General features: G+C 35.4%; 1 protein-coding gene and 1 pseudogene across 1 annotated transcript; one reads left to right on the top strand and one right to left on the bottom strand.

Moving 5' to 3' along the window:
• Window positions 1-1,894: 1,894 nt before the first annotated feature.
• On the top strand, window positions 1,895-4,907 carry LOC107831643 (peroxidase 50-like; annotated as a pseudogene).
• Window positions 4,908-5,310: 403 nt separating this feature from the next.
• Window positions 5,311-17,642, bottom strand: LOC107831642 (ubiquitin carboxyl-terminal hydrolase 18). The gene is made up of 11 exons (XM_016659424.2): window positions 17,044-17,642; window positions 14,131-14,242; window positions 13,962-14,050; window positions 13,780-13,865; window positions 13,519-13,681; window positions 13,263-13,386; window positions 12,911-13,068; window positions 10,662-10,746; window positions 8,187-8,399; window positions 7,122-7,183; window positions 5,311-7,005 (listed from the first exon to the last, which is right to left on the bottom strand). The coding sequence occupies exons 1-11, from the start codon at window positions 17,313-17,315 to the stop codon at window positions 5,955-5,957; spliced, it is 2,415 nt and encodes an 804-aa protein (XP_016514910.1). The 5' UTR covers window positions 17,316-17,642; the 3' UTR covers window positions 5,311-5,954.
• Window positions 17,643-26,264: the final 8,622 nt, after the last annotated feature.

Below are 26,264 nucleotides of genomic sequence, written 5' to 3'. Positions count from 1 at the left end.
CCACTCTCGCAATCGCGACGCACAACCCCTCAAAACCTTCGTGAATGCGTCACCTTCTTCACGAACGCGAAGAACAAAATTACCTGCCACCGAATAACACTACGTGAATGCAACCACTATGTCGCGATCGCGAAGAAGGATACACCACACATCAGATCACCAGTTCCTCAAGACCAAAATGAAGCCGAACTTGATCGGAATCACACCCGAGCCCCCCGGAACCCCATCCAAACATACCAACAGGCCCTAAAACACGATACGAACTTAGTCGAAACCTCAAAATACATCAAACAATTGCAAAATCACGAATCACACCCCAATTGAAGCCTAATAAAACTAATGAACTTCCAACTTCTAAAACCAATGCCGAACCATACCAAATCAACTCCGAATGATCTTAAATTTTGTACACTAGTCCCAAATGACACAACGGACCTATTCCAACTCCTAGAGATATCAATAAGTCAACTCTCGGTGAAACCTCTCAACCTTCCAAACCTTCTAAAATTCCAACTTTCATCAATTCAAGCCAAAACACTTACGGACCTCTAAATCAATATCCGGACATACGCCCAAATCCAAAATCACCATATGACGCTATTCGGACCATCGAAACTCCATTCCGGAGTCGTACACAAAGGTCAAATTCCGGTCAACTCTTTCAACTTAAGCCTTCAACCTTGGGACTAAGTGTCCCAATTCACTCCAAAAGATTCCTGAAACCAATCTAACCACCCCGACAAGTCACATAACTACAAACGAGCATAGAAGAAGCAAAAAATAGGGGAACGAGACTACAATACATAAAACGATCGGCCTGGTCGTTACAATTTCTGCATTAAAAATGGTTATTTTTCAATTACATTTCAAATAATGACGGCTAAATTTTGGATACAAAATAAAAAAATTGGCCTTCCCACCCAATTTTTACGATAATTTCCTTCCTTTTACTTCTATCCCGACCTTCCTCATAGCAAAGATTTTTTTAGAATAAAATAAAATAAAAGACGTTTTCTACAAATTATATGTGTGCACAAGATGTTGTACATGAAACTAATGGACAAAAAATCATGCATGTAGTGTGGTGGTTAGGAAAATTATTATCCCCTTTCTTATGTCTTTTTCTAACATGAATTTCTTCTAATTATTACTTGTCAATCTTATCGAAAATTTAAAAAAGTGAACAAAAAAATGATATCAAAATCACTTGCCAAATAAGTGTTAGACAAAGATGAGATGAAAGAAGCTGTCATTTATGTCTTTATTGTAGCCTGTAGGGGTGCATGTGCTTATCTTTTGGTGTGTTGTTGCTCGAACCCTTCTCAACCACCCAAGATTCCTAGTCACTAGATAAGAGCTATAGTCAACATTCTACATCTATTTCTGCCATTTGGAAGTCTTTCTTTTCGTTTTTTTCTTTTCTTTTCTTTTTTTTTTTTTTTGGGGGGGGGGGGGGAGGGTGCCAAATTGAATGTTTATACTTAATTTCTTTCTTTTGTTTCTTTAGCAGTCCCAGATCATATTTACTATTTTTAGTTTAATAAGAGACTTGTATGCAATGTAGGAATAAAAACAAAATTAAGATAATTTTTACTTTTAAAAATCTCCTAATTTAATCTTGAAATACAAATTTATCGAGTACTAAATTGAAAAATTAAGGACCAAACATTACAATGCTCTTTTAGTTATATGATCATTTTCACAAATATAACCAAGGGACTTAGTATTGGCCTAAGTTGACGTTTCATAATTAAAATATACTATACGTAGTTTCTACTGTTTAATATAAATTTTGCTGTATTCTCCAACGAGAATCTCTATTGTTTTTGTTACATCGTACTTACACTACAACTTTCTACATATATAGTTATTGTTCTGAGAAAATATATTAATCAGTACTTTACATACTCGAACAAAAGATAAGCACTCCGTTTGAAACAGTCAAGTGTAATTAGCTATAAAATCCCACTAAAGCTTTCCAAAGAAAATATAGGGAATAAAGAGAGAAGTAGAAAATATGCATAGTAGCCAATTTCTTCTCTTATTGCTTCTTCTGTCTGCCATTTTCACAAGTAGTTGTATCAATGCTCAGCTCCAACGGAACTTTTATCGGAATTCATGTCCAAATGTTGAGTCCATCGTCCGATCAGCAGTTGAAGACAAGTTTAAACAGACAATTGTTACAGCAGCAGCAACCCTTAGACTCTTCTTCCATGATTGCTTTATACAGGTATTCTTTTTGCATCATTGTTGTGAGTAGGAATATTTTACACTATCATATATATATATAATGGAACGTAAATGTTAGTAGTGGTAATGCATTCTTATTTGTTGTGAGATGCGTTTTATGTATACAAAGGAAAATTGAGTGAATGTGTTTTGAACTAATGACAATATGTTAGGGTTGTGATGCTTCCATCTTACTGAGGTCGTCAGGAAATAACACAGCAGAAAAGGATCATCTGGAAAATCTGTCCCTTGCTGGAGATGGATTTGACACTGTTATTAAAGCCAAAGCTGCAGTCGATAATGTGCCTTCTTGTAACAACAAAGTCTCTTGTGCTGATATCTTGGCCATCGCCGCTAGAGATGTCGTTGCATTGGTATACACTAACTGTTTGATTTGATCGCTTAATTTGCTTCTTACCTTATTACGTACAAGATTATTATTTCCTTGAAGAAATTGAAATTTACACCATGTGCATGATATGAGACAGACATGTTGTACGGATCTTTAGATGTGCCATCCTCTCTCTCTCTCTCTCTCAAGTACTTGAAAACTAATGTCTTAACTAATTAATACTAATACTTATAAACCCGTCCCTACATTTTTTATTATTCTTTTGTTAAAATGGTTATGAGTTATTACTTTTGTTGTTAGGGCGGTTCAAAATCGAACTGAAACCGTTAGCCGAACCGAATCGATGGCTTATTGGCTTATTGGTATCGGATTATCGGGGTAATGAATGGTGAACGGATTGAAATTTTATAATTAACGGTTTGAGGGCGGATTACTCAATTTTCTTATCGGGTAAACCGTTAAACCTGTTAAGAATTTTTATATCTATACTTTTACCCCTATGTAAAACGACTCTACAGCTGCTTTTGTGTTGGTTCAACTGGTTTGAGCTTTGTGTTGTTCAACTTGAAATGATAAAAGCCAGACATTTAGCTCATATTATAGCACAGTAAAGTTAGGCGGAGCTGTAGTAAAATGGATTAGGCTAGTTTTCTTCATGTTTAGGATGCTCATCTTGATTTTGTATAGTGCAATGAACTGGAACTATGTTCTTTGCATAGATTAGCTAGTATCTGTTATGTCTTCCTTATCAATAATTCTTGTATGTACTAGATTGGAAGGCGACTCTTCAAAAGTACTCTTAGATTAACAAGACAGTCTTTTGAATTTGAATCAGACATAAGTCTGAAAGCATCGACATGCCATTTTACTATGGCAGTTTGGTATTGATTGTTCAAAACTTTTCTATTTGGTTTAGCCGATAAACCGCCCGATAATTATTAATCTGATACCAATCTGCTCATTGTCTTATTGGATGGCTAGCGGATTACTACATTTATAATCCGATAACCGTTAAGCCGAACCGTTAAGCATAATTATCCGCCCGATAAGCATCCCTAGTTGTTGTTATCGGTATAATTATTGGTAATTGGTATGGTCACTTGCTTTGGTGATGAGGATTTAGAATTTGTAATAGTTTTAAGTATTGGATGTGTAGGCAGGAGGACCAAACTATGCTGTTGAATTAGGAAGGAGGGACGGGAGAATGTCTTCACAAACTAGTGTGCAAAACAATCTACCCCACTCAAGCTCCGACATAGAGAAGCTCCTTCCTATGTTTGCCTCTCGTGGTCTGACTATCAGACATTTGATTGCCCTCTCAGGTATATTACCACTTCCAATTTCGTTTCTTTTTCTTTTTCTTCTCCATATATTTTTCTTTTTCATTGCTATAAAATACTATATAAATTAACATTCTTTTTAGGGAGATAAATTTGAATACCTTACCTTGCTCTTTGCAAGGGCCATTTGCAATAAATATTTGGGTTTCCGAAGTTGGATACCGTGGTAATTACTTTTTTAAAAAAATAAACACTACAGTATCACTTCATTTTGACCCTTATATCACAGTTAGGCACATGTAATGAAGCACATTTTGATTTATGTAGAATAGCGTTTATCCACTTTTTCCACAGTAGTCTTGCTCACCAAATGAGGATGAATATGTAAGAAAATTAACTCTCTCCACTGTACCTGTCGACCAAATTGTTGCTTTCTATCTCGTAATGAAATAGCCTAAAATGTCTATCAAGCAACAATCACCCAACAGGTGAAGTTATATTTTTGCAGGAGCACATACACTAGGATTTTCACATTGCAACCAGTTCTCAAGCAGGATATACAACTTTAACAGCACACACAAGGTTGATCCAACAATTGATGCAACCTATGCTAAGAAACTCCAAGAAATGTGCCCACAAGATGCACCTCCTGGAGTAGTCATCCCCATGGATCCAGACACCCCTCAAGTGTTCGATAACACATATTACAAGAACCTACAGAGAGGGAAAGGGCTGTTCACTTCTGACCAGACACTGTTTACTAAAAGGGGGTCAAGGAGAATAGTGAATATCTTTGCATCAAACAGGACAGCTTTTGAAAGGGTCTTCATTGCTGCCATGCAAAGCTTGGAAGGTTTGGGGTCAAAACTGGAAATCTTGGTGAAATTCGGAAAGATTGTGCTGTAGTAAACTAACAGAAGATGGACTAGATCACAGATTCATATAGGACCATTCTGCAGCACTTATTTCAAATTCCAAAAATTACACAATAAGGTGTAATCACGTTCATGAAGATCCAGAGTACATAAAAAATGACTTGCTGCTTCCCTTGTCCCCCGTAGCACGGGACCTGCTTCCAATCCCCCATACCCACCCAATAAAAAGGAAAACACGCACACACACACACACACACATGAGGCCTCTCCTCCTCACCACATAAAACTTAAACTATGATTCGGAAATATGCATTCAATCACCAAATGGACTAGTATAAATGATTCAAGCAAACAATGTTTGCTCAATCTTAGAGAAAAAACTACATGAGTGAGCTTGGTTAATTTTGGAACCTAAAACAATTGTGAAAATAGTAGACCGGACGAACAACTTCTAAATTAGCTGTATACTCCGCTTCCACCCCTTAACTACATCCCACCCCTCAATTTTCCTAACTTTAATTCTAAATGAGAAGTAAACAAGAATTCTCATTCTAAACTACAGCACCCAGTGTTACAAGAACTATAAGAACAAAAGAATTAGCATTTACAACAGGCGGTTAGGCAGCAATAGAATCCAATTAATGGAACTATCTCAAAGTTATGGAACTTCTATCCATACCACAAATGTATTGCGGACAGTTCCTTCTTGCTAGATGAACCCAGCCAAAAAGGATACAAGTTTGTCCAAGATTTCTTCAAATTTTGAAACCCTGGAAAAAAAATACCCAGTACGTTCTATTGTGACGAGGGGAGTAACAATAATATCAATTAAAAATATGCTACTTGGTTATTCTCTATCTCCATTGTAGTTGGATCGCCAAAACATCCATAGATTAGTACTAGTACCTCATATCAGCCCCTGAATGAATGATATCTGGTTCCTGGACCATGACATTTTCCAGTTTAACATCAACATCTGAAGAAGCTCTGTAACAATGTCGAAATAAAAAGCTACCCATTGCCTCCTCAGTGATGAACTAGATCTCTTGAAAACTTAAATATTTGTTAAATGGGAAACGTTCATAATATATAATTTAGACACTAGTTATCTTTTCTCCAAGTTCTTGTAGGAGCTATCCAAACTTCTTGACAATTGGAGGTTCTAGTTCAACTCGTCCATGAGATTCCCTATCTAAACCAGCTGATTGCTTGCGCTACCTATGACTTTTCATCACTAATGGTGACATCAGTGCTCCAATCACATTCCATCGGGACAGCAGAATCTCCATTCTCAAGGTGACTTGATTCCCCAGATTTACAGGTGGCCATCTTAGTCTCATTAAGAGAAATTGCAGCTTGTCCAATTGAAGCATTACTAGACTCAAAATATTTGTCTTCCATATTAGTATATTGGTCATCCATATCAATGTCATTTTCACAAGCCAATTCAGGCTTGGCACAGGCATTTGTCAGACCATTTAGGGTGCTATTCTGGCAAACTTCCCATGAGACATCTTTCTTGGTACATCTGTTCGATGGGCGTTTCCCAAGGAAGCCAGGGGCGAACAGTGGCTTTAACTTTGGTCCAGAAGAACTCCCTCCACCTGATTTCAGAACCACAGGGTGGCTTACGTGAGATGAAAATTCTTTATTCTGGTTAGTTTTGTCTGGCAGTTGAGTGGAAGTTTGTAACTTTGCATTGTCTGAGATGTCACCTAAGCTTGAGGCAGAGGATGAAGCATCATCCAGCATATCACCATTTGTCGCTACAGAATCCTCGGTAAACGAAGAACTCAACAGACAGTCATTGGTGGTTCTTTGGCATGGTTCAGTATCATCTTTACTGTCAGAAACAGGGGATTTTGTTTCACGTTTCTGAATCTCAACTTCAGCCGAAGAAGTAGCACCAAAGGAACTATCAGATACCACTCTAAGGCAAGAAATTCCTGTAGCTGCACTGGATGGTTTAACATCCAGGAACTCCTGCTGGACATGAGAACTTGCCCCAGTATCTACCTCCTGATGCTCCGCTCTGTCCTCAGGGTTGGTTAAGGAGGATAACTCCACTTTAGCCCCAATGATCTTAACTTCTGAACCATTAACATCTGGCGGTGAAACAGAATCAACAACTGTAGTCGGAGACACTGTTGCGCTAAGACATTTAACAGGTTGGTCTGTGGAACCTGGCTTGTCTTCCACTTTAACTGTATCCTGGTCCTCTTTCTTTAATAGTTCAAGAGGAAATAAGGATGCCGGCCGAGGGTAGATCCTGTCAAAAGTAAATGCAAATCAAGAACGTTTGCTGCCAAAGGCAACGCAACATGTTAAATAGAAGAGATGCATGTACATATCAGATCAATTAGATCATGGTCAAAAGAAGGTTACCTGCTATATAAGAGCATGTATGCTCCCTGCGAAAGCACTTCATCCAAATCAACACTAACCACCTACCAAAAATTGTACAATGCGTCGCACACAAACATTTTAAAGTGATGAAGGAAAAATTGTGAAAAGGAAAAACAAATTAAGAAGTATCTATAAGCGGGATATTGTACTGAGATCATGCTGTTTGAGGTAGATTATTTATTAAGTAATGACTTTTACTAATAAAGCTTAAGTGCTCTAACTCCCACAGCACCTATATTCCCAGTTTGACATTGTTGCAGACCCAAACATACACTGAGAAACAACCAAGAGTGTCAAAATCTGCATAGCTTAACAGAGAAACTGGTGTCACATTCTACATGACAACGACAAGGAAAATTTGAGAGAAGGTGGCACAGCAAAGAAGGTGCCCATATTACGAGTTTCTTATACTTTTTTTGTGGGATATACTTATACCCAGGCAAGTTTGTATACATGTCACATTCATGGAGTAGATTCTTACCTAAATAATACAAATATTACATTTCTCAAATTAGATTCATCTATTAAACCACTTTAAACATCCACAAGCACAAAAAGTAAGAAGCATAAAGTTTTCTGAAGCTTCACTTTTTACTTATGGTACATGATCTTGGAATGGGCGCGTATGATATGAGTGCAGCTTTAATAACTTCTGGTGCATGCACGAAACACCCAAAGCATGTCACATCCATTCAACCCCAGGTACATCAAGGCAAATCAAGGAGCCAACAAATAAGATAAAACTAATCTACGAGAGAAGACAACTAGCTTATAGCAACATGCATTTTCAAGCAGAAGCATTAATATATTTTATCGTCAAACATATCTACGTAACTAGCATTTGCCAGGCCCAATATAGCATTCACCGGGATATAGCAACTCATATAAATTACCAAGCTTCAGAGATTACACTGTGGATAATCAGCACAGAAGAACATAAATGAAAGTGCGACATGCCAAAATCAGCTACCAACCAATACATTTCGTGCATTGCGATGGCATACAACAACAAACAAGAGGGTAGAGCAAGGGAGAAGTTTCTACCTTACAATCATCAATCCTGTACCAACTTCCACGGAAATCCTTGATATAGCATATGTAATGGCCGAAAAATGACGCATTCAACATATCCACGTGAACAATAACTGCATATAGCTTGTAAATATTATTGCCGTCTCCTGCTTCGCTCACGTACCGATGGAGATCCAATGTTTCAGGGAAAGTCACCCTCTTATTCAATTTACCAAACCTACCACTCTGCATAGAGATTTTGACCACAAATAAACAGAAGAAGCAGAAATTTGGAATACAAACTCACAGAGTTGCATCCAGGAATAAAATGGAACTTGGGGGTGAGGAAGTGGGTGAGGAATGTTAATAGAGAGAAAGAAACTACCTGAGTTATTGTAATTCACCCATACCATAAAATAATGCAAATTCTGTTTTGCAGTTCTAGAAAAGATATAATAGCAATTAGAAACGCAACACGTACGGATTAAATTATCCTTTTGTTTTACAACCTAGGGTGCATCCTTGTCTCTGAATGGAACCCAACTGAAGAAAAGAGCAAATCCAATAATGCATGATAACTTTTTTAAATATTACGCTATTCAATTTCTCTCTAACCTAAGGAATTTTTTTTTTTTTTGATAAGGAGCCTAGCATTTCTTAAACAATGTTCCTTTAAGTATAATGATGTCTTATCGAAAAAGCCTATGTCTGACCAATTAATTTCATACCTACGTGGTAAATAGTGAACTCATAGCCTATCTAAACAAAGATAATCTTCAGATTGACATTGAACACTCCTGAAGAAAAATATTTATGGGAGATTAAGAGTTCATGTAAGATCTTATTTGTCAGCTCAAGGTACACCTGGAGTCTGTACATCCTAGGTCGAACATATTTTCTTCAGCTGGACTTCCATCAGACCCGTTTTTTCCTGTAGACTTAAGAACCTAAATTCAATGTTGATGTGAACCCATAAAGCTATGGCTGAAATATTCATTTTGAGAAATACATATTGACTGTCTCTTTTTTGAGAAATTTTCGATTTTTGAAATTTTCAGAATACATATTGACAGTCTCTTTTCACAATTAAGGTGGCGCTCCAGTTTGTTCAACAGCAGAACAATCCTAAAGGACCTGAACATGAAATATCCACTCAAATATCCCATGGTTATACGGTAAAAGACTAAACTATTTTGTCTGACTTGTAAGGACCCGCTTTCTAAATTCAGGCAATATACACTGACAATAAAAGACCATTGTGCCCACTGCCCAACATCAGGAACAAACAATTAAACAATTTACACCTTAATATATTGCTGGTGCATGATACAAATCTAAGTAAACTACAGAAAACCTGTAAAACCAGCTCTTTCTTTAGAACTTGTCCACTTTATTGCCTAAGGGGAAGTCTTATCAAAAGGAAAAAAAAAAGGGCGGACATTTCTGTCGCTTCCTGCTACGACAACTCATTTTCTCCTGCATTTCTAGAGTTCATTCCTTCTAATTTGTCTTTGCTTCTTTATGAAACAAACCATAAAGATACTCAAGTTATGCATTAGTACTCCCTTTGTCTCATTTAAACGACACAGTACGTGGGAACCAAACCATTTTTTTCTTTTACTACCATTTTTTTAAATATTTGCTAAATATTAACAATTACAAAAGAAGTTGCGCTTCATGAAACTTTTTTATAGTTCCTAATTATGTAAATTTGACTTCAAGAAGATTGAGAAATTGAAAGTTTGATTAACACAAATTTAGATATTTTGGCCCTTATTCTCCTACCCTTGCATTCTCTTCGGACGGAGGAAGGCTCTTTTTTTTCGTTTTTCATATGTTATAAATTTGGCAGTGTCTGATTGCTGTACTAGAAAAATGGAACCATGGAAGAAGAAGGGTGCCAAGGGAGAAAAAGGAGTTTAGAGTTAGCATGCAGCCAATTGCCATTAAACTTGTGGCAACTCTTTGATTCAGAATCTGACCTTTGTTACTGTTCATTTTTTTCTTTTTTTCCTTTTATATTTCACCTGAAGGATTGAATGTCTTCCTTTAACGTTTCAACTCCTTTGAAGTACTTTTACATAGTAGCCATGTTGTGGGCTATCTGTCCTGGTGATAAGTTAAAAGAAGTCCATTTTTTGTAGTATCTACATCTTTACTTTGAATATGGGCAAAAGATTTCCATGCAGAGAAATGATGAGGATCACCTTAATGTAGGGATGATTTGCTGGAGAGGTGAAAATTGGACATGAACCTTTCTTCTAAATTTTTAAAGAATTTTGGTATTAGCACTTGCTCATACATGACTAGCATGACCCCTCATTATATAGGTTGTTGACTACTAACTAAAGACGGATAGGTCCTAGAAAAAGAGCAAGGATCATTCATTTACAAGTTTGAACGAAAAACTTGTTTAAGGGCTAACATTCGAGCTACACAAGTTTAAGGGTCTATAGTGCACTTTGCCCTAGATGGTTGAAGCACAATAAATAGAAAAATAAAACCAACCTGAAACCTTTTCAAGGCAATTGTTAAGATATTTGGTGCCCTCCTGACCATTAGACACTTCCATGCCTTGACATAGTCATTGCATCTGCAAGAACAACCACAGTTGTTGACCACTATTAACGATTAGGCAGCATCATCAAATCAACTGTGCCTCAATCTAAACTAGTTGGGGTAATGGGGTCGGCTAAGTATCCAGCAGCTAGACTATTTTTGCATTGGTCGTTAACCAACCGCAACTTAACTAGTGAGCTCTAAATAACTCTCAGACACATGCTAAACTTGAGTGTCTCATCCAAATAGAAAAAAATTGCATAGAAAGACATAATGTCAAGGATTGTGAGATCCAATACCACCCAAATAAAAAAGGAAAATCAAGTGGGAAAACTGGCACGAGAAACTCTAAACTTTGCAATGAGACATTTTGATACCCCATAAAAGAATGACCTACTACGGTCAACATGAGCTGAGTTCAATTAATTACAATGTTTTTGTTATATTTGAAACCTAAATTAAAAGTTACTACCACAACCACAAAATTTTTGAAGATATTCTTTTGGGAAAAGGCATAAAGACCCCCTCAAACTATAGTCGGATTTTCAACTACACACTTACTCTTTGAGGGAAAGAGTCCTATTACCCCCTGAACAATTTTAAAGTGGAATTAATTCCACCCTGAAATGCTATATCCAGATCTGAAATAAGTGGTGAAATACACGCACATGAATCTGACACATGTGTACCCACTTAAATCTCTTTTATTCAAAACTTTTTGCCATCTTTCCCTTTCCACTACCTTTCAGCCATTAAAACAATTGCAGAACAACTTCTCCCTGTGGAGTTCTTTTGCAGGTGGAGTGCTGCCAGCTTTCCATTTAAATCTCGACATTGGTTGTGCTTAAATAGTTGGATTTCCACAGAACTAACAAGACCCATATTTACTTCTCTTTTCCTTTTTTTTTTCTTTTTCCTTCCCTTTTTCTTTCTCATACTTTTTGCATGTGCTACGAATCTGGGCAATGAAATTTGGATTTCGGGTAATAGTGTCGATATGGTGTGTGACGAGATGGTGGTGCCGAGGTGGAGTTTAGATTGGAGATTAACTGGGTGGAAAATGAAAAAGAGGCAAGGGGAAGATGAAGTGAAGGTGTCGAGAGGTAGTTGTTGGATACCAAGCGGCAGCAGCAGAAAACAAAAAGAGGTTATCTTTTTGGAAGAAAGGAAAGAAGATTAAAAATCATGTCTGAAGGGAAAAACGCTTACGCTGCATGTTCCACCTCACCAGCAAAGGCATCCTCCGGGCCGGAATGATGTCCGAGGTTTTAACCCGGACGAGTCTACTCATCCATCACCGATCTTTCTCCTCGTCGGTGCTAGAGAAAAATGACTTCTTGGATCAATGATGAAGCCTAATCAAGCCTCGATAGAACCGGGGGCTGTACATCCTAATCAAGTGATTTATTGTTGTTGTTGTCGAAAAAGGAGGTCGTTATGCCTTTTCCCTATTTTTTTAAAGATATATCTGATAATTGTTGTCAAATATTTTCCAACAACTACCTCCGTTCCCATTTATGTGGCACCGTTCAGCTTTCGAGAGTCAAAAGAGTTTTTCTTTGGCCACAATTTTTCATATACCTTTTAAATATTTTGATGTGTTAATTATTGTGACTTAATACTCCCTCAGTCCCAATTTATGTGGAGATGTTTGACTCGGCACGAGTTTAAGAAAGAATGGAAGACTTCTAAAACTTGTGGTTTAAAATAAACCATAGATATTTATGTGGCTGTAAATCAATTCATTAAGGGTCAAGTAGGAATTTTAAAGATAAATTGTTCCTAAAAAAGGAAAGGTGGCATTCTGTTTGAGACTGACTAAAAAGGAAAGAGTGCCACAATAAATTGGGACGGAGGGCCTAGTACTTTTTACAGAGTTACCAAATATGTAAATTTTATTTCAAAAAAACTTAAAAATTCTATGTTCGGATTCACGGTCAAAATTAAGAAGTTTGATCCGAACGGTGACACATAAATTGGGACGGCGGGAGTAAGACTAAGCCAAAGAAATAGGACCGAGGGAGTGTCGTGTTTCTATATTAGTCCATCATGTTATTAGATATGGATGAACACAGAAATCTGGGTATAGAATCAATCAGGAGTGTGAAGTAAAAAATATGAAACCATACATCAACAAAAATGGCATTCCAGATTGTAAAATGGATGCAATTCATTATCATTAGTATGAAGAACCTCACCCATCACATTTATACAAGTTATCTCCATCAAGCCATTCTCTTGCTGTGAATTGATCTAAGCATTCCTCCAAAGATTCAGCATCCCCATGAATCTCTACGGTCAGATCCATCATATTCTCAAACTGATCTGAAACATTATTGCATTCTGTACATATGACCTAAAATAGAAATAACTCAGTTAAGCAGAGAAGGAAAGGGAAGAGATCAAAATAATACAAGAGCATAAACACATGTGCAGCTTGAAATATCAGAAAAGCACATAGAAAATATTTTGATGATGCAACATAAATTAAGTCCTATGTTTCTTTGGATAATCACATGCTATGTCTTCTCCATCTTAAATTAAAGTTACCCGGGATTGCAGGTGACCACCAAATATGTGTTGAATAAGTGTTGTCTCCTGTGTGTTAGGAGGAACAGCTTTCTCTCCACCAAATTCATCAAGGCACACAGATTGCATCGTGTCAATAGCAAACCTATAAAAGAAGGCAATTGTCATTATTTCGTGTAAAATATGCTTCGTGAAACACATTGAACACTACACTGGAAAATATTTATCACACGTACTGTAAGATACTCATCAACTTTACTATACCAAAGAAACACACCTCATAAATTCATGGGCATCCTCCTGTTTACCATACCCAAGATTACCACCAATATTAGGCAAACGTGAAAGTATGTTAATTGGTGAGAAGGGCTGCTGACTTCGACTAGCCCGCTCTACATGGTGTTGAAATTCACAAAGGAAGCACCAACCATTCCGCCTACCTGAAGGAAGAGTAGAAAAAGTGTATAACAAAAAGAGCTGTTTTGATCACTTCAAAAGAAGCACTAGTTCGTATACTTGTTCTAATGAACGCAATTACATTCTCTCAGGTGGCCTTTCTCCAACAAGTAGGCAACAAGCGGCTTAGTGTAAGTCAGACATTGTAGAACCACATTCGCAAAGCAACTGCATAAACCAAAAAGAATATATTTACAATGTAGACAAAAGCCAAATGGCATACTAAATAATACTTGGTTGCTAGAGTCTAAAATGAGGGAATACCTGTTTCCACAATTTAGGAGCCCACAAGGTGGGAAACCTGGGCTATCCCAGTTAAAAAGTTCCAAGAATTCCTTGTATGGGAAAAGTACCTAAATGATTAAACCAAACTATGGTCAGGTGTTTTATAACATATATGCATAGTTGTGTAATTAGCTAAGACGGCGTGTACCTTCTTCGAATGGTCAGGTATCAGCGAAGCTGCAGAAGAACTGCCTTTCCTAAAATCCTTGCATTTAAATTTATGCCCAGATTCCCAATGAGATCTTTGGCAAGCTTCAGAGCTATGAGAGAAAGAAAGAGAGCAAAAACAATCAGTCGTTAACCAATAAGGCACTCCAAGTATACAAGGAAAAGTTAATAGATTATGGTCACCCCTGAGCAGTGTTTTTAAAAGTGAAAAGCACAAAGAAGTGACAAGGTTCATGGGGCTTTAAGCAAAAAGTGAGAAGTAGAACACACGCTTCTTTGAAGTGAACCGCAAGTTACATAAAAATAAAAAAAAAGGGAAAGGGTCAAAATTGCCCCTGTACTATACAAAATTGATCAAGTCTACCCTCCGCTAGACTTTGGGTCTACTCAAACCCCTGCTGTTAGAGAGAAGTCTCTACAAACTATCGCCACGTATATTGTTTATACAATCAAACTGTAGATTTAATACGAAAGTAACCGCTGTGGACACCAAGCTTGAAGTGAAGGTACTCTATCAGGTCAAGGCTCTGTACGTTACAATTAAGTATAAAATGTAGAACAGATTGTGCTAGATAGCCAAATTATGAAATTACACAAAATTAACTGGTTGACATAGTCTCACAGTAAAAGCTAAGTTAATATATGGCATCCAAGATTTATATTTTAATATACATACAAAAAGGTTACTTAGTTTGGGCTCTATATTCCTGTATAGATATAGATGCTATCATAGATTGCGTATATGTGGCTGGGAGAAGCAGTGTTGTCACAGGCGAAAAGCGAAAAAAAGCATTTAAGTCCATTGAGGCTTTAAGCGCAAGCGCAAATAAAGAGCGGGTTCTAACGAAAAAAGGTACAGTTGAACGGAATGATGAGAATCTAAATGTAGCTCAAAAACAATAATTATAAATCCAAGTAGTAATAATTATCTTTTAGAATGATTATATAGACAAAAGAATTGAAGATATTAAATTAGGTGAATTACTTATAGCTCATTGTCACTTTCTTCAAGACAAAGCCCCTGGGCAATGAGGCACACGCTTTAGCGCCTTGGAGTCTGCGCTAAAGCGTCGCTCAATCTACGCGAAGCACACAGATACTTTGCATCTAGCTTGAGGGCTTAAGCACACCTCAACTAAGCCTTTGACAACAATGTCGAGAAGTTACTTTATATGGCCAGGGCTCTATATACTAGTACACAAGAAAATTGTAGAAAAGTGTAATCATCCATTTATAACCAAATTGTAGACTCACAAAATTGATTGTTATGGAATAAAACATTGACGAAGTTGAGGGGCTATGTGTAAGATGAGTAGGGGCAAAGCGACCGGGCCGGATGAAATCCCGGTGGAGTTTTGGAAGAGTGCGGGCAAGGCAGGCTTGGAGTGGATGAAATCTAGGTTATTTAATGTCATTTTTAGAACGAAAAAGATGCCCGAAGAGTGGAGGTGGAGCACGATGGTTCCTGTATACAAGAACAAGGGTGATATTCAAAATTGCAATAACTATCGGGGTATCAAGCTGCTTAGCCATACTATGAAAGTCTGGGAGAGAGTGGTAGAGCTAAGGGTGAGGAAGAGGGTGTCTATTTCCGAGAACTAGTTTGGGTTTATGCTAGGGCATTGGCGTTCGACTACATAAACCATCCACCTTGTTAGGAGATTGATGGAGCAGTATAAGGAGAGAAAGAAGGACTTGCATATGGTGTCCATCGACTTAGAAAAGGCGTACGATAAAGTTCCGAGGGAGGCTTTGTGGAGATGTTTGGAGGCTAGAGGTGTACCTGTTGCCTACGTTAGATTGATTAAGGACATGTATGATGGAGTAAAGATCCGAGTGAGGACGGTGGGTGGGGACTCGGACCATTTTTCGATTATGATGGGGTTGCATCAGGGGTCGGCACTCAACCCTTTTTTGTTTGCTCTGGTGATGGACGTACTGACGCGCCACATCCAAGGGGAGGTGCCGTGGTGCATGCTATTTGCAGACGATATTGTATTGATTGACGAGACGCGAGACGGTGTGAACGCGCAATTAGAGGTATGGAGGCAGACTCTGGAATCTAAAGGTTTTAAGTTGAGCAAGACCAAGACAGAATACTTGGAGAGTAAGTTCAGTGGAGAGACTCAAGGGGGAAGGGGAGGTGAGGCTGGACTCGCAGGCCATCCCTAGGAGAGGGAGTTTTAAGTACCTTGGGTCTATTATTCAGGGGAATTGGGAGATTGATGAAGATGTCGCACATCGTATTAGGGCGGGATGGATGAAATGGAGACTCGCTTCCGATGTTTTATGTGATAAAAAGGTGCCACCGAAACTTAAGGGTAAGTTCTACAGAGTGTTGGTCAGACCAACGATATTGTATGGGACTGATTGTTGGCCAGTCAAGAATGCTCATGTCCAGAAGATGAAGGTAGCAGAGATGAGCATGTTGAGATGGATGTACGGGCACACCAGGTTAGATAGAATCAGAAATGAGGTTATTCGCGACAAGGTGTGTGTGGCCCCTGTTGAGGACAAGATGCGGGAAGCCCGGCTTAGGTGGTTTGGTCATGTGAGGGGAGGAGCACAGACGCCCCGGTGAGGAGATGTGAGAGGTTGACATTGGAGGGCGTACAGAGCGGCAGAGGTAGGCCAAAGAAGAAGTGGGGAGGTGATTAGACAAGACATGGCGCAGCTTCAGCTAACCGAGGACATGACCTTTGATTAGTAAAGCAGTGTTCTTTATTGCAATCCAAAGTCCGAATATTGTATTAGTGTACCTGATTATTAATTCTTATGCCGTCGGCACCAGTCCAGAGAATTTACTATACAAGGTAATATTAAACATAAAATTAACAAGTAATAATTGTGTAAATTTAGATATTATTATCAACAGGAATGAGCTTAGCATTACCAGTATTTAACCATCTTGCAACGAGAGCATTGCTTAGAGGTGATACTACCGCATACCCCGCAACCTTCTGGCGTTGTTGTCGGCGGCTCCTCCATTCTCCGATCACCAAAACTCGCCGTCGGCGGCGAAGCAGCAGAATCAAAATTAGACTCGTCGTCGACGAGAAAGTACTTGGAGGCGGTGGTCTTGACGAGGTAGAGGAGTGAAAATACGACGACTATGGCCGTCAATACAAAGTGCAAGTAGGAATTCAGATCCACTGCTACATGCATTAGAGATTTATACTTTTCCTACTAGTGCGGAAAAAAATTAAAGCTTTATTCTTTACGAAACAGCGCTCTCTCATATATGGTGAGCTAGGGTTTCAATTCCTGCATTGAATTGGAATTGGAATTGGAATAATTTGGGGAATCTGGAGTGGAATTTTAAATTTCTAGAATATGAAGGAAGGTTTTTTCTTTTCTTTTATTTTTTTCTTTTTTAAAGGTTTGATTAATTGTTCAATTGGTTCTACAGTTTTACTATGTCAGCAAGCTAATGTGCACCTTCTCAACACAAAAAGGAAAAAGAAAAAAAAAAAGAGATAAAAAATGCCTATTTATGAAATCTGATAAATACATTTGGACTTTTTATATTTCATATTTTTGGCTTTTTGTTTATTGTAGTGCGTATTATTTGCTTCATCTATTGAAATGGCTATAGTTTTAATATTTTCATACATAATTTGGGGATTATGTTTTCAATTTGTTTTTTAAAATTTTTGAATTAGTATCCTGCATTGTTATATTACAATCTTTGTTTCCTTTAAAGCTAATAAATTCAGTTTATTATGAATCTTCTTCCTCTTTCCGTAGTGCCAACAAGTTTTAATCTTTTCTTATCTTTCCTTTTTTCAAAACAAAGCATTTCAAAATCATTTTTTCTTCTTCTTATTGTTGCAAATAAAATGTAAAATTATTTCGATATGAATCGAGCTTTTACCATTTGCCCAAAAGATCAAATGACCTTAAAGACATTATTATGGTTTGTAATATTTTGGAATTTTGCTGGTAGTCTTAATAAATAAATTCACAGTTTCATTGAAAAAGAAACTAGTGTTATGGCAAGCAAAGGCGGACCCACCATTTTTACGCGACGGGGGCATCGTATTCTACTCAACTAGTGTCCCCTAAAGGCTTTTAGTGTTCAGGGAGTCAAGTATTTTAAATTAACCATTTTCCAGGTATATATATATATAACAAGATTTCTGTTGAATCTTACGGGGTCCGGTGACCCCTCACTATAACACATAGGTCCGCCTCTGGCTGCATGAGATTGTCAAGGAATTTGGAGAGCTTGTAGAAATTGCAAAAGCAGATTGTAGAGATAAAAAAATGATATGACACTGAGCTTAATGCATTGTAGGAGACATTTCAAGCTCAAGAATTCAATAACGAGAAGCATGTAAACGTTAAGAAGGCATTCGATAAACTTATCCTCAAATTTTCATCCTACGCAATATCTATTTTACCCTTGATATTTTCTACTTCCCATATATGTAATGCCTTTTTTATATTATTTAGATATTTTTTAATGCAAGTATTTATTTCATATGTTTAAAAAATTATATCTTATTATATATTTAATCTAAATTCACTAACATTATAAATAAAATAATCATAATATAAATTTATTACAAAATGCATTGCTACTTTATTATTATTATTATTATTTTAATATTATGTATATTACAATGCATATAATGTATATCGGTGTGTGTGATTTTAAGTTCCTCTATTTTTTTTATTCTCTATGTGTATATAAATTTTTATGTTCTGATTGTTATTACTAGATTTTTTTTCTAAATTATAAATAAAGTTCATGTAAAGTGTAAATAGATAATTTTTGCAAATTTATTATAAAATTTACCTCTATTTTCGCCCAATATATTTTTATTACCTGCATTGTATAATTTATAATTTTCTCTCTCTCTTTTATTCTCAGTTTTGTAAATAGATTGAGTTTTGATTGCTATTAATAAAATTACTGATACGAGTAAATTATTTATTGTAATTATTTTCTTTATTTATTTCACTATCGAACATCATTAACTTATATGCTTGACTACTACTTCTCACTTTTTTGGTTTCAAAAAAGTTTTTTTTATTTGTCTATAGACTAGAGATAAGTCGATAACATAAATTAAAATTAAAAAAAAATATCATTATATTAAAGAATTAAAATAAAAAATAAAAAATATAGAGGGTAAAATAGGTATTTTAAGAAGACACCTTTGATATGTGGAGTAGAATGATAATTGTTCAAAATTGGAGGATGAGTTTGATTTTTAAAGCAAACTTGAGGGATGTAAATGATTTTTACTCGTATTATTTTGGTATAAAATTTATACCGAAATTAGTTAATACTCATAATTAAATAGGGAATGATTACAATCTCAAATTCTACGCTAAAATTAATATTACTTATCCCAGTAACCAAACGATCCCTTAGAGTTAGTCTTCAGTTTTGTAGTTACATCTACGGAGGATGGGTTATAATTTAGGAGAGAAAATGACACAGATAATCACTTTTAAAGATTTTAATTGGAATATAACTAGCATTTATAAACTAGATGAAAAATAGTCACCAAATAAGAATCAATAAAGCAATTGAAAAATAATCACATAAACTCGAGAAAATTTCCGAAATTTGAAGTGTTATAAATAGAACTTATACATGTCAAAATCGTTGCAAGTGAAACTCCATGACGTTGTGTCATGTCATAGAGTTCAAACTTATATTAAGTAAAACCTAGAATCATGTTTTGGAGTTTGATATTTATACAAGCGAAATTCCAAGATTGTGCCTTGAAACTCGAATTTATACAAGTGAAACTCTAGCACCGTGTCTTGTAGTTCAAACTTTTACAAATGAACTCAAATCGTGTTCTGAAATTCGAAACTTATATAAGTGAATTCCAATATCGTGTTTTGGAGCTTGAAACTTATACAAGTTGGCTTTTTCTTTTTTGCACAAACAAAAAAGTGACTAACTTAACTCCTTTCCACAATAACTCCACTAGGTCAGTTTAATTGCTACACTAAACTCTTTTTTACACTCAGGAATGAAGAATTATTTAAAGTCAGTAGGCAATGCACTATAAGAAAGCGTAGAGGCAGAATTAGAATTTTGTGTTTATGATTTTTAAATTCTAAAAAATGTGCCTTACTCGGTTCTGATTAAATTATTTATGCTTAATAAGTGGATCTTTTAATATAAATATTGAGCAAAAGTTATTGGGTTTGGTTGAACCAGTAAACGATAAACTAGCTTCCCAAGAAGTGAAATAAGATTGACAGATATATGCTGAAACCTTCAATAACTAATTAGTATTATGTATAGCCACTTGTCATTGCTAATCATTATGGAAAGACTATAAGAATCCTACAAGTGTTATAGAAAAGGCACACATGAATACAAAAGGTGAATATTGTATGATTTTTTGTTAAGTCTTTAACTTATCTCGTACATAAAAAATACAAATTGAGAGAAATTCTATCCCATACAAAGTTCCTGATCATCTACGATAGAACTTGACCTTGAAACAAATAAATTTTACCCCTTTTTAGGGCACTCCTTAAATCGTGTCTCCGTTAGTACGGAGGTCTACATTTCGCTTTTTAGAAGAAATTAAATGGCTTTTTTCGGACAAATTTAGATTACTGAACTAACAGAGACAGAAATTTAAGGTCAGCCTAAAAAGGCCATTTGTGCATATGTCCCAATTTGGATATGATATAAATAATACTCATAGTTGAATATTAACACAGACATTGTATGTTTTTTAATTGCAAATTAACGTCGTTAATGTCCATTTGACCTGGTGAAAGTAGAATTAAAATAAAATAGATTTATGGGGAGTTAAGACAAGACTCTTCAAAATAAAAAACTGTTATTTGAAGGTGACTATGCACAGTAACTTGTCAGGTCTTCTAATTTTTTTTAAAAAAAGAAGGTACGGTTGATCATTTTAAGATCTTTAAAGTCATGTTTGAATCTTGGCCAAATACGTTCAAACTTGTAACTTTTTGTCGCTTGAATACCTAAACATAAGGTTGTTCCTATCAGGCACTCCAACTAAATTTATCTGTGTCAATTAAACACTTAAACATAGGGTTGTTCCTATCAGGCACTCCAACTAAATCACATATGTGCCAATTAAACACTGTCAAGGAAAAGGGCGCGTGAACTTGAGAAAAACTTATTGATTTATTATTATTATTATTATTATACTCCATATTATGATTATTTTATATATCCTAATATATTATTCCTATTAAAGTTAGATCTGTCATTTTTTTTCTTGGCAAAATCGAAGGCAATGTTGCTTGCCCTCTTATGTTTCTTAAGAATTTCATCGTCATACCACCTGAAAAAATTGCAAGCAACTTTGTCTTCGATTTTGCCAAGAAAAAAATGACGATCTGGCTTTAATAGGAATAATATATTAGGATATATAAAATAATCATAATATGGAGTATAATAATAATAATAATAATAATAATAATAATAATAATAATAATAATAATAATAATAAACAAGTTTTTTTCATGTTCATGCGCCCTTTCCCTTGACAGTGTTTAATTGGCACAAATATAATTTAGTTGGAGTGCCTGATAGGAACAACCTTATGTTTAGGTGTTTAATTGGCACAGATGAATTTAGTTGGAATGCCTGATAAGAACAACTTTACGTTTAGGTGTTAAAGTGACAAAAAGGACAAGTTTGAGGGCCTACATATGTATTTGACCTTGAATCTTGAAAATAGTGGATTCCTTCTATGTTGCATCACATCACTAAAAAAAATAAAAAATAAAAATATAGTTTTCATTGTGTAAAACTGCACATCATATACTCCTAGTGTAAAGAAGTAATTTGACCAAACTTTTCGGGAGTTGAAAGCATAAAATTTGGGTGACAGGAGCTACAATCTCCGGTTTTATTCTTTATTGACATGTTTCAATTTTCTATTATATAGAAAAGGCTTGTTGGTCGACCAAGGGCATAAATGACATTTTACTTTGTCATTTATGTTTGTATGCATAAACTGCGTGGCTTGCCCTAAACTGAATTGCCACGTACCCTACTCTATTTTACTTTCTTTGTGGCTCTAAATTTTCCGTTCATTGCCTTCTACCGTGTCTGAGACTTTTTTCCCTTATGTCGTAGGAAGCTTTTTGTATTATCCTTTGTATACAATATAGCTGCTCCTGGTACTAGGCTATTCTTACAGTTCTTTTAGGCTACCTTCGCTTGGAGATTTATGTTGTTCCACTGCTTCTGATCGGTGAGGGTTACTGATATTATATTCTATCTCCTTTTCTTCTTTTTCCTTGCTTTCAAAGTCCAAATCTGCATTCACAGTTTTGATTCGGATGAATAGCCATTAGTAATTTAGTATAGAGGAGTAAGACAGAGAGAATTCTAGAGATGGAAGACTGGAAAGAAGGTAAATATTAATTACAAACTGAAATAGCATAGTTGAAATGCAAACTATTGCATAAAGTTCTTTTGATTCTTGAATTTGATTCTTTTTTTTTTTATGGTAGAAAAAAGTTTTTTAACACATTTGAATATGCCAACCAATTTCTTCGTATTGTCATTCCAAGAAAATAAATAAATTGAGATACTTAAAAATTCGAAGAAAATTAAACGAAAAAAACATAAGCATGTAATGGGCCATTGAAAAAAACAAAAATCGGGAAGGAAGAAAATCAACTCAAACTCAGCATCCATTACCATTTAAAGATGTAGTATGAGTATTAAGCCTTTTCAATCCATCTTCAACTATCTTATTCTCTTATCATCCGACATCTTCTTGCCGTGATTGCGGAGTACTTTTTTGTCCAAATATATAAGCAGGCACAAAGAAATAAAAAATGAATAGAATCGAAAAAATAGAGTTTTTTGAAAGAGAATATTAATAATATCGAAAGAACATTAGGATCTGTCTTTTCTCAGTCAATAAATAAATTTTCAAAGCAATAATAAGTCATCAAAGCTGTATACAAGGGAGAACCATCTCATGTATGTACTATATATAGAGAGTCTATTTTTTATAATTTTACTCCGCCTATTAGAATACCCGTTGCAATGTGATGCTTTGTTTGTGCTAAAATAATATATTCTTATATCTGCAAATAGGCCTTTCTTTGATCATAAAGGGTCTTTATTGTGGGGCTTAGTCCCGACAATTGTATATTTACCTAATGATGTTTGGTATATAGGAATGGATTAAAAAAAATTCCTTCTTAATCTAGCTTACTTATAATAAAATTGTATTGATGCTATTGGATAAGCGAAAAAGTGGATTCATTATCGTCTACTAATAAATCACCTTTAGTTATCTTTGAAAACTAAAATGTATAGATGATAATAAATATTCTATGGCTATGTTTTTTTATAACTATAGTTACTTGATGCTCTGAGAATTCCTTTGAAAGCAATAATGGCTACTTTAATTGCTTGGACGATTATTTGCGATCCATTTAGTTCGCACATTATTAAGTTATGAATGATTTTTTTTGCTGTATATTTCTCCTAATAATAGTCATCATATGATGTGCTGCCGAGAGTTTTTCTGCTGCTGAGAGTTTTTCATCACTAAGAAGTATCAATGTCATGTTCCTGCTGCTCTTACCTTCCTTTTTTGGCTGAGAATGGTAACAAACTCTTACTTTGTTGTTCCAATATTATATGAAAGGGCAACCCGGTGCACTAAGCTCCTGTTATGCGCGGGGTCTGGGGAAAGGTCAGACCACAAAGATCTATTGTACGCAACTTTACCATGCATTTCTACAAGAGGATGTTTAATTTCTACTACTCGAACCTATGACCTCCTGATCACATGGCAGCAACTTTAAATGATAATGTTAAATAGTTGTGCTTTATATTTCATATCATATTATATAGAAGGGTGTACTTTAGGAATAAATATTAAGATTAGAAATTTAGACTATTAAATAAATAATTATTATGAAACGCTTGAAAATAAATGTCTAACCGTACAAAGCCCAAGTTGAGCAAACAACAACGTCCATATCTTGGCTTTGAGATGTTACTGATCGAACCCCACACCTCAGACGATATCAAATCGTAATTTTGTAAATTATTTTACTCTTTTAGTATATGTACTCTTTTGCTTAACCTCCGTAAAAATCAGTTGGATGGAACATCAACCATTAGCTTTCCTCAACCTGGTTAATAATTTGATTTGCGAGTCATCAAAACTCACATGTCATGGGTAATTATTTATATTTCTCTAAATATTATTAGCAAAAGTGATATTGATTATATGATGTCTTTTCGTAGCTCATGTATACTTGTGTAGGACTTTGCAAGTTTATGCAGAATGTCCTGTAAGGCTCAAAATAACTTACGTATACTTGGTGATTGATTTTCAAGATACCACATCTATTATATAACTGATAAATATTGAAGGCAATTTTTTCACGACCTGAAGATATCAGTTGATGTGTATATATATCATCATGCAGTTTTTACTTTTAATTTTGTCTGTCTTTGTTCCTTTGCATATTGGAATTTTAACTATACATTATCATAAAAATTATTAATCGAATTTGATTTCTTAGTTGCAATGTAAAGTAAAGCTGCATTAGAATCCAAATTGTTGGGCCCGCAAGCGCGGGCCAAGACTCTTCTAGTTTAGAAAATAAAGATGGTAGGAACTTCAAGCGAGGGCGACATGTTCGTCCAAAGGCGGGATCTCGTAGTTTTGTTAACTGTGTGGTTGAGCTATGCTTATATTGTAAAAAATCTATGAATGAGTATTTAGTGGTAGAGCACCTCCACCAATTCATCACTTGGCAAAATATATATTGGAGTTAATCTTTGTCACTCAAAAATTTCATCAGTACACTTATCAAAAGATAAAAAAAAGATTACTTCTTGATTTGTTAATATTATCAATAATCTTTAATATATATCATTTTGAGAAAAAAAAAGAATCTCTCGCTGAAAATATCTTCATGAAAAATGACTTTAAATACACTAAAAATGAGAATAAAGTTAAGTAATAAAAAGTTACTAATACCCAAGATAAATGTCCAGCACATATCTTTGAACATAGATACTACTATTATTTTATATTTGCTAATACGGAACTTCATTATTGCATTTTGACCATAACATTTTGCAAATATTAAACTTAACTAAAAGCTGCAAGTGAATTAAAAAAATATTACTAGTGTATTTCAAGTAAAATATTGGTTTCTCCTCACAAATTTATTAGTATTTAATTTTCATAAATTTTTTGTCAAGTGAAATTTATGTCCCAAAGCAACTCAACTTGTACAAAGTTTTTATCAAACGCCGATTCAAATATTGTCCATACACCTTAAAATATAGAATTGACTTGGCCAAACCAAACCGAAGTGACACATATGAGTAATTTCTCAGTCTCTTTACTTCATTTTCCCACCGAGAAAGATGACTAACCCGTCGTTTACGGCTATCCAAACGCGAATCTAACGACTAACCAATTATGACAAGACACGAACCAAACTTTTCATAGCCGTCCCATAAGGTTCCTACTTTTGGCTCCTTTCATTTCATTCTCACTTTCTTCCTCTGAATTAAGTGGTTGATTTGCTTATTAATATCGACAATTAGTTTTCATTTCAAGTAATTTCAAAATGAGCATAGCAAGATTGCTTTTCCTAACGAGCATAGTATAGGCAATTGGACCAATCCTCTTACTCTTTGTTTTTGTCTATGGTCTTATAGTCGTGTCAATTTATGTGAATACTAATTCTTGATTGTGTCAAATAAAAACAAATCTTGATCAACGTATTTGTTATAATTTACAATCATATTATTTTTTATAATCGTGATGTCCGAGCCAGTTTGCACGCACCTTGACTAATTCCACGGGATACCTATGACCTCCACTAACAATAAGTACCAGTTAACTCTATCCAGCAAGGCTTGGATAGAGGTAAAAAATCACCTAATATCTTTTGCCTCCGCTAGAATTTGAACATGAGATATTGTGGTTCTCTCATCATTGATTACAATCATATCATCTAACTCATACAAATGAAAGTTTTAACTACAAGAACTGATAATAAAAAGAATTATAATGAAAAGAATCACTAAGTGTGACCTTAAACTTGCCGTACGTGGAAATATTCACAAATTAAATTTCTCTATTAACTTACATA

The sequence above is a fragment of the Nicotiana tabacum genome, chromosome 23 (genome assembly GCF_000715075.1).
Source record: "Nicotiana tabacum cultivar K326 chromosome 23, ASM71507v2, whole genome shotgun sequence".
NCBI classification, from domain to species: Eukaryota; Viridiplantae; Streptophyta; class Magnoliopsida; order Solanales; family Solanaceae; genus Nicotiana; species Nicotiana tabacum.
Note: the sequence above shows the minus strand (reverse complement) of the source record. Positions and strands in the feature narration are given on the sequence as shown.

What these genes read in the sequence shown, in the direction of transcription:
- LOC107831642 (XM_016659424.2), bottom strand. Translation starts at nt 17,315, where the DNA reads ATGCATGTAGCAGTGGATCTGAATTCCTACTTGCACTTTGTATTGACG. An exon ending in CTCCTAAATTGTGGAAACAG is followed by an intron (nt 13,866 to 13,961) that starts GTATTCCCTCAT and finishes TGGTTTATGCAG; the next exon opens with TTGCTTTGCGAATGTGGTTC. An exon ending in AACTTGTATAAATGTGATGG is followed by an intron (nt 10,747 to 12,910) that starts GTGAGGTTCTTC and finishes TTGTTCTTGCAG; the next exon opens with ATGCAATGACTATGTCAAGG.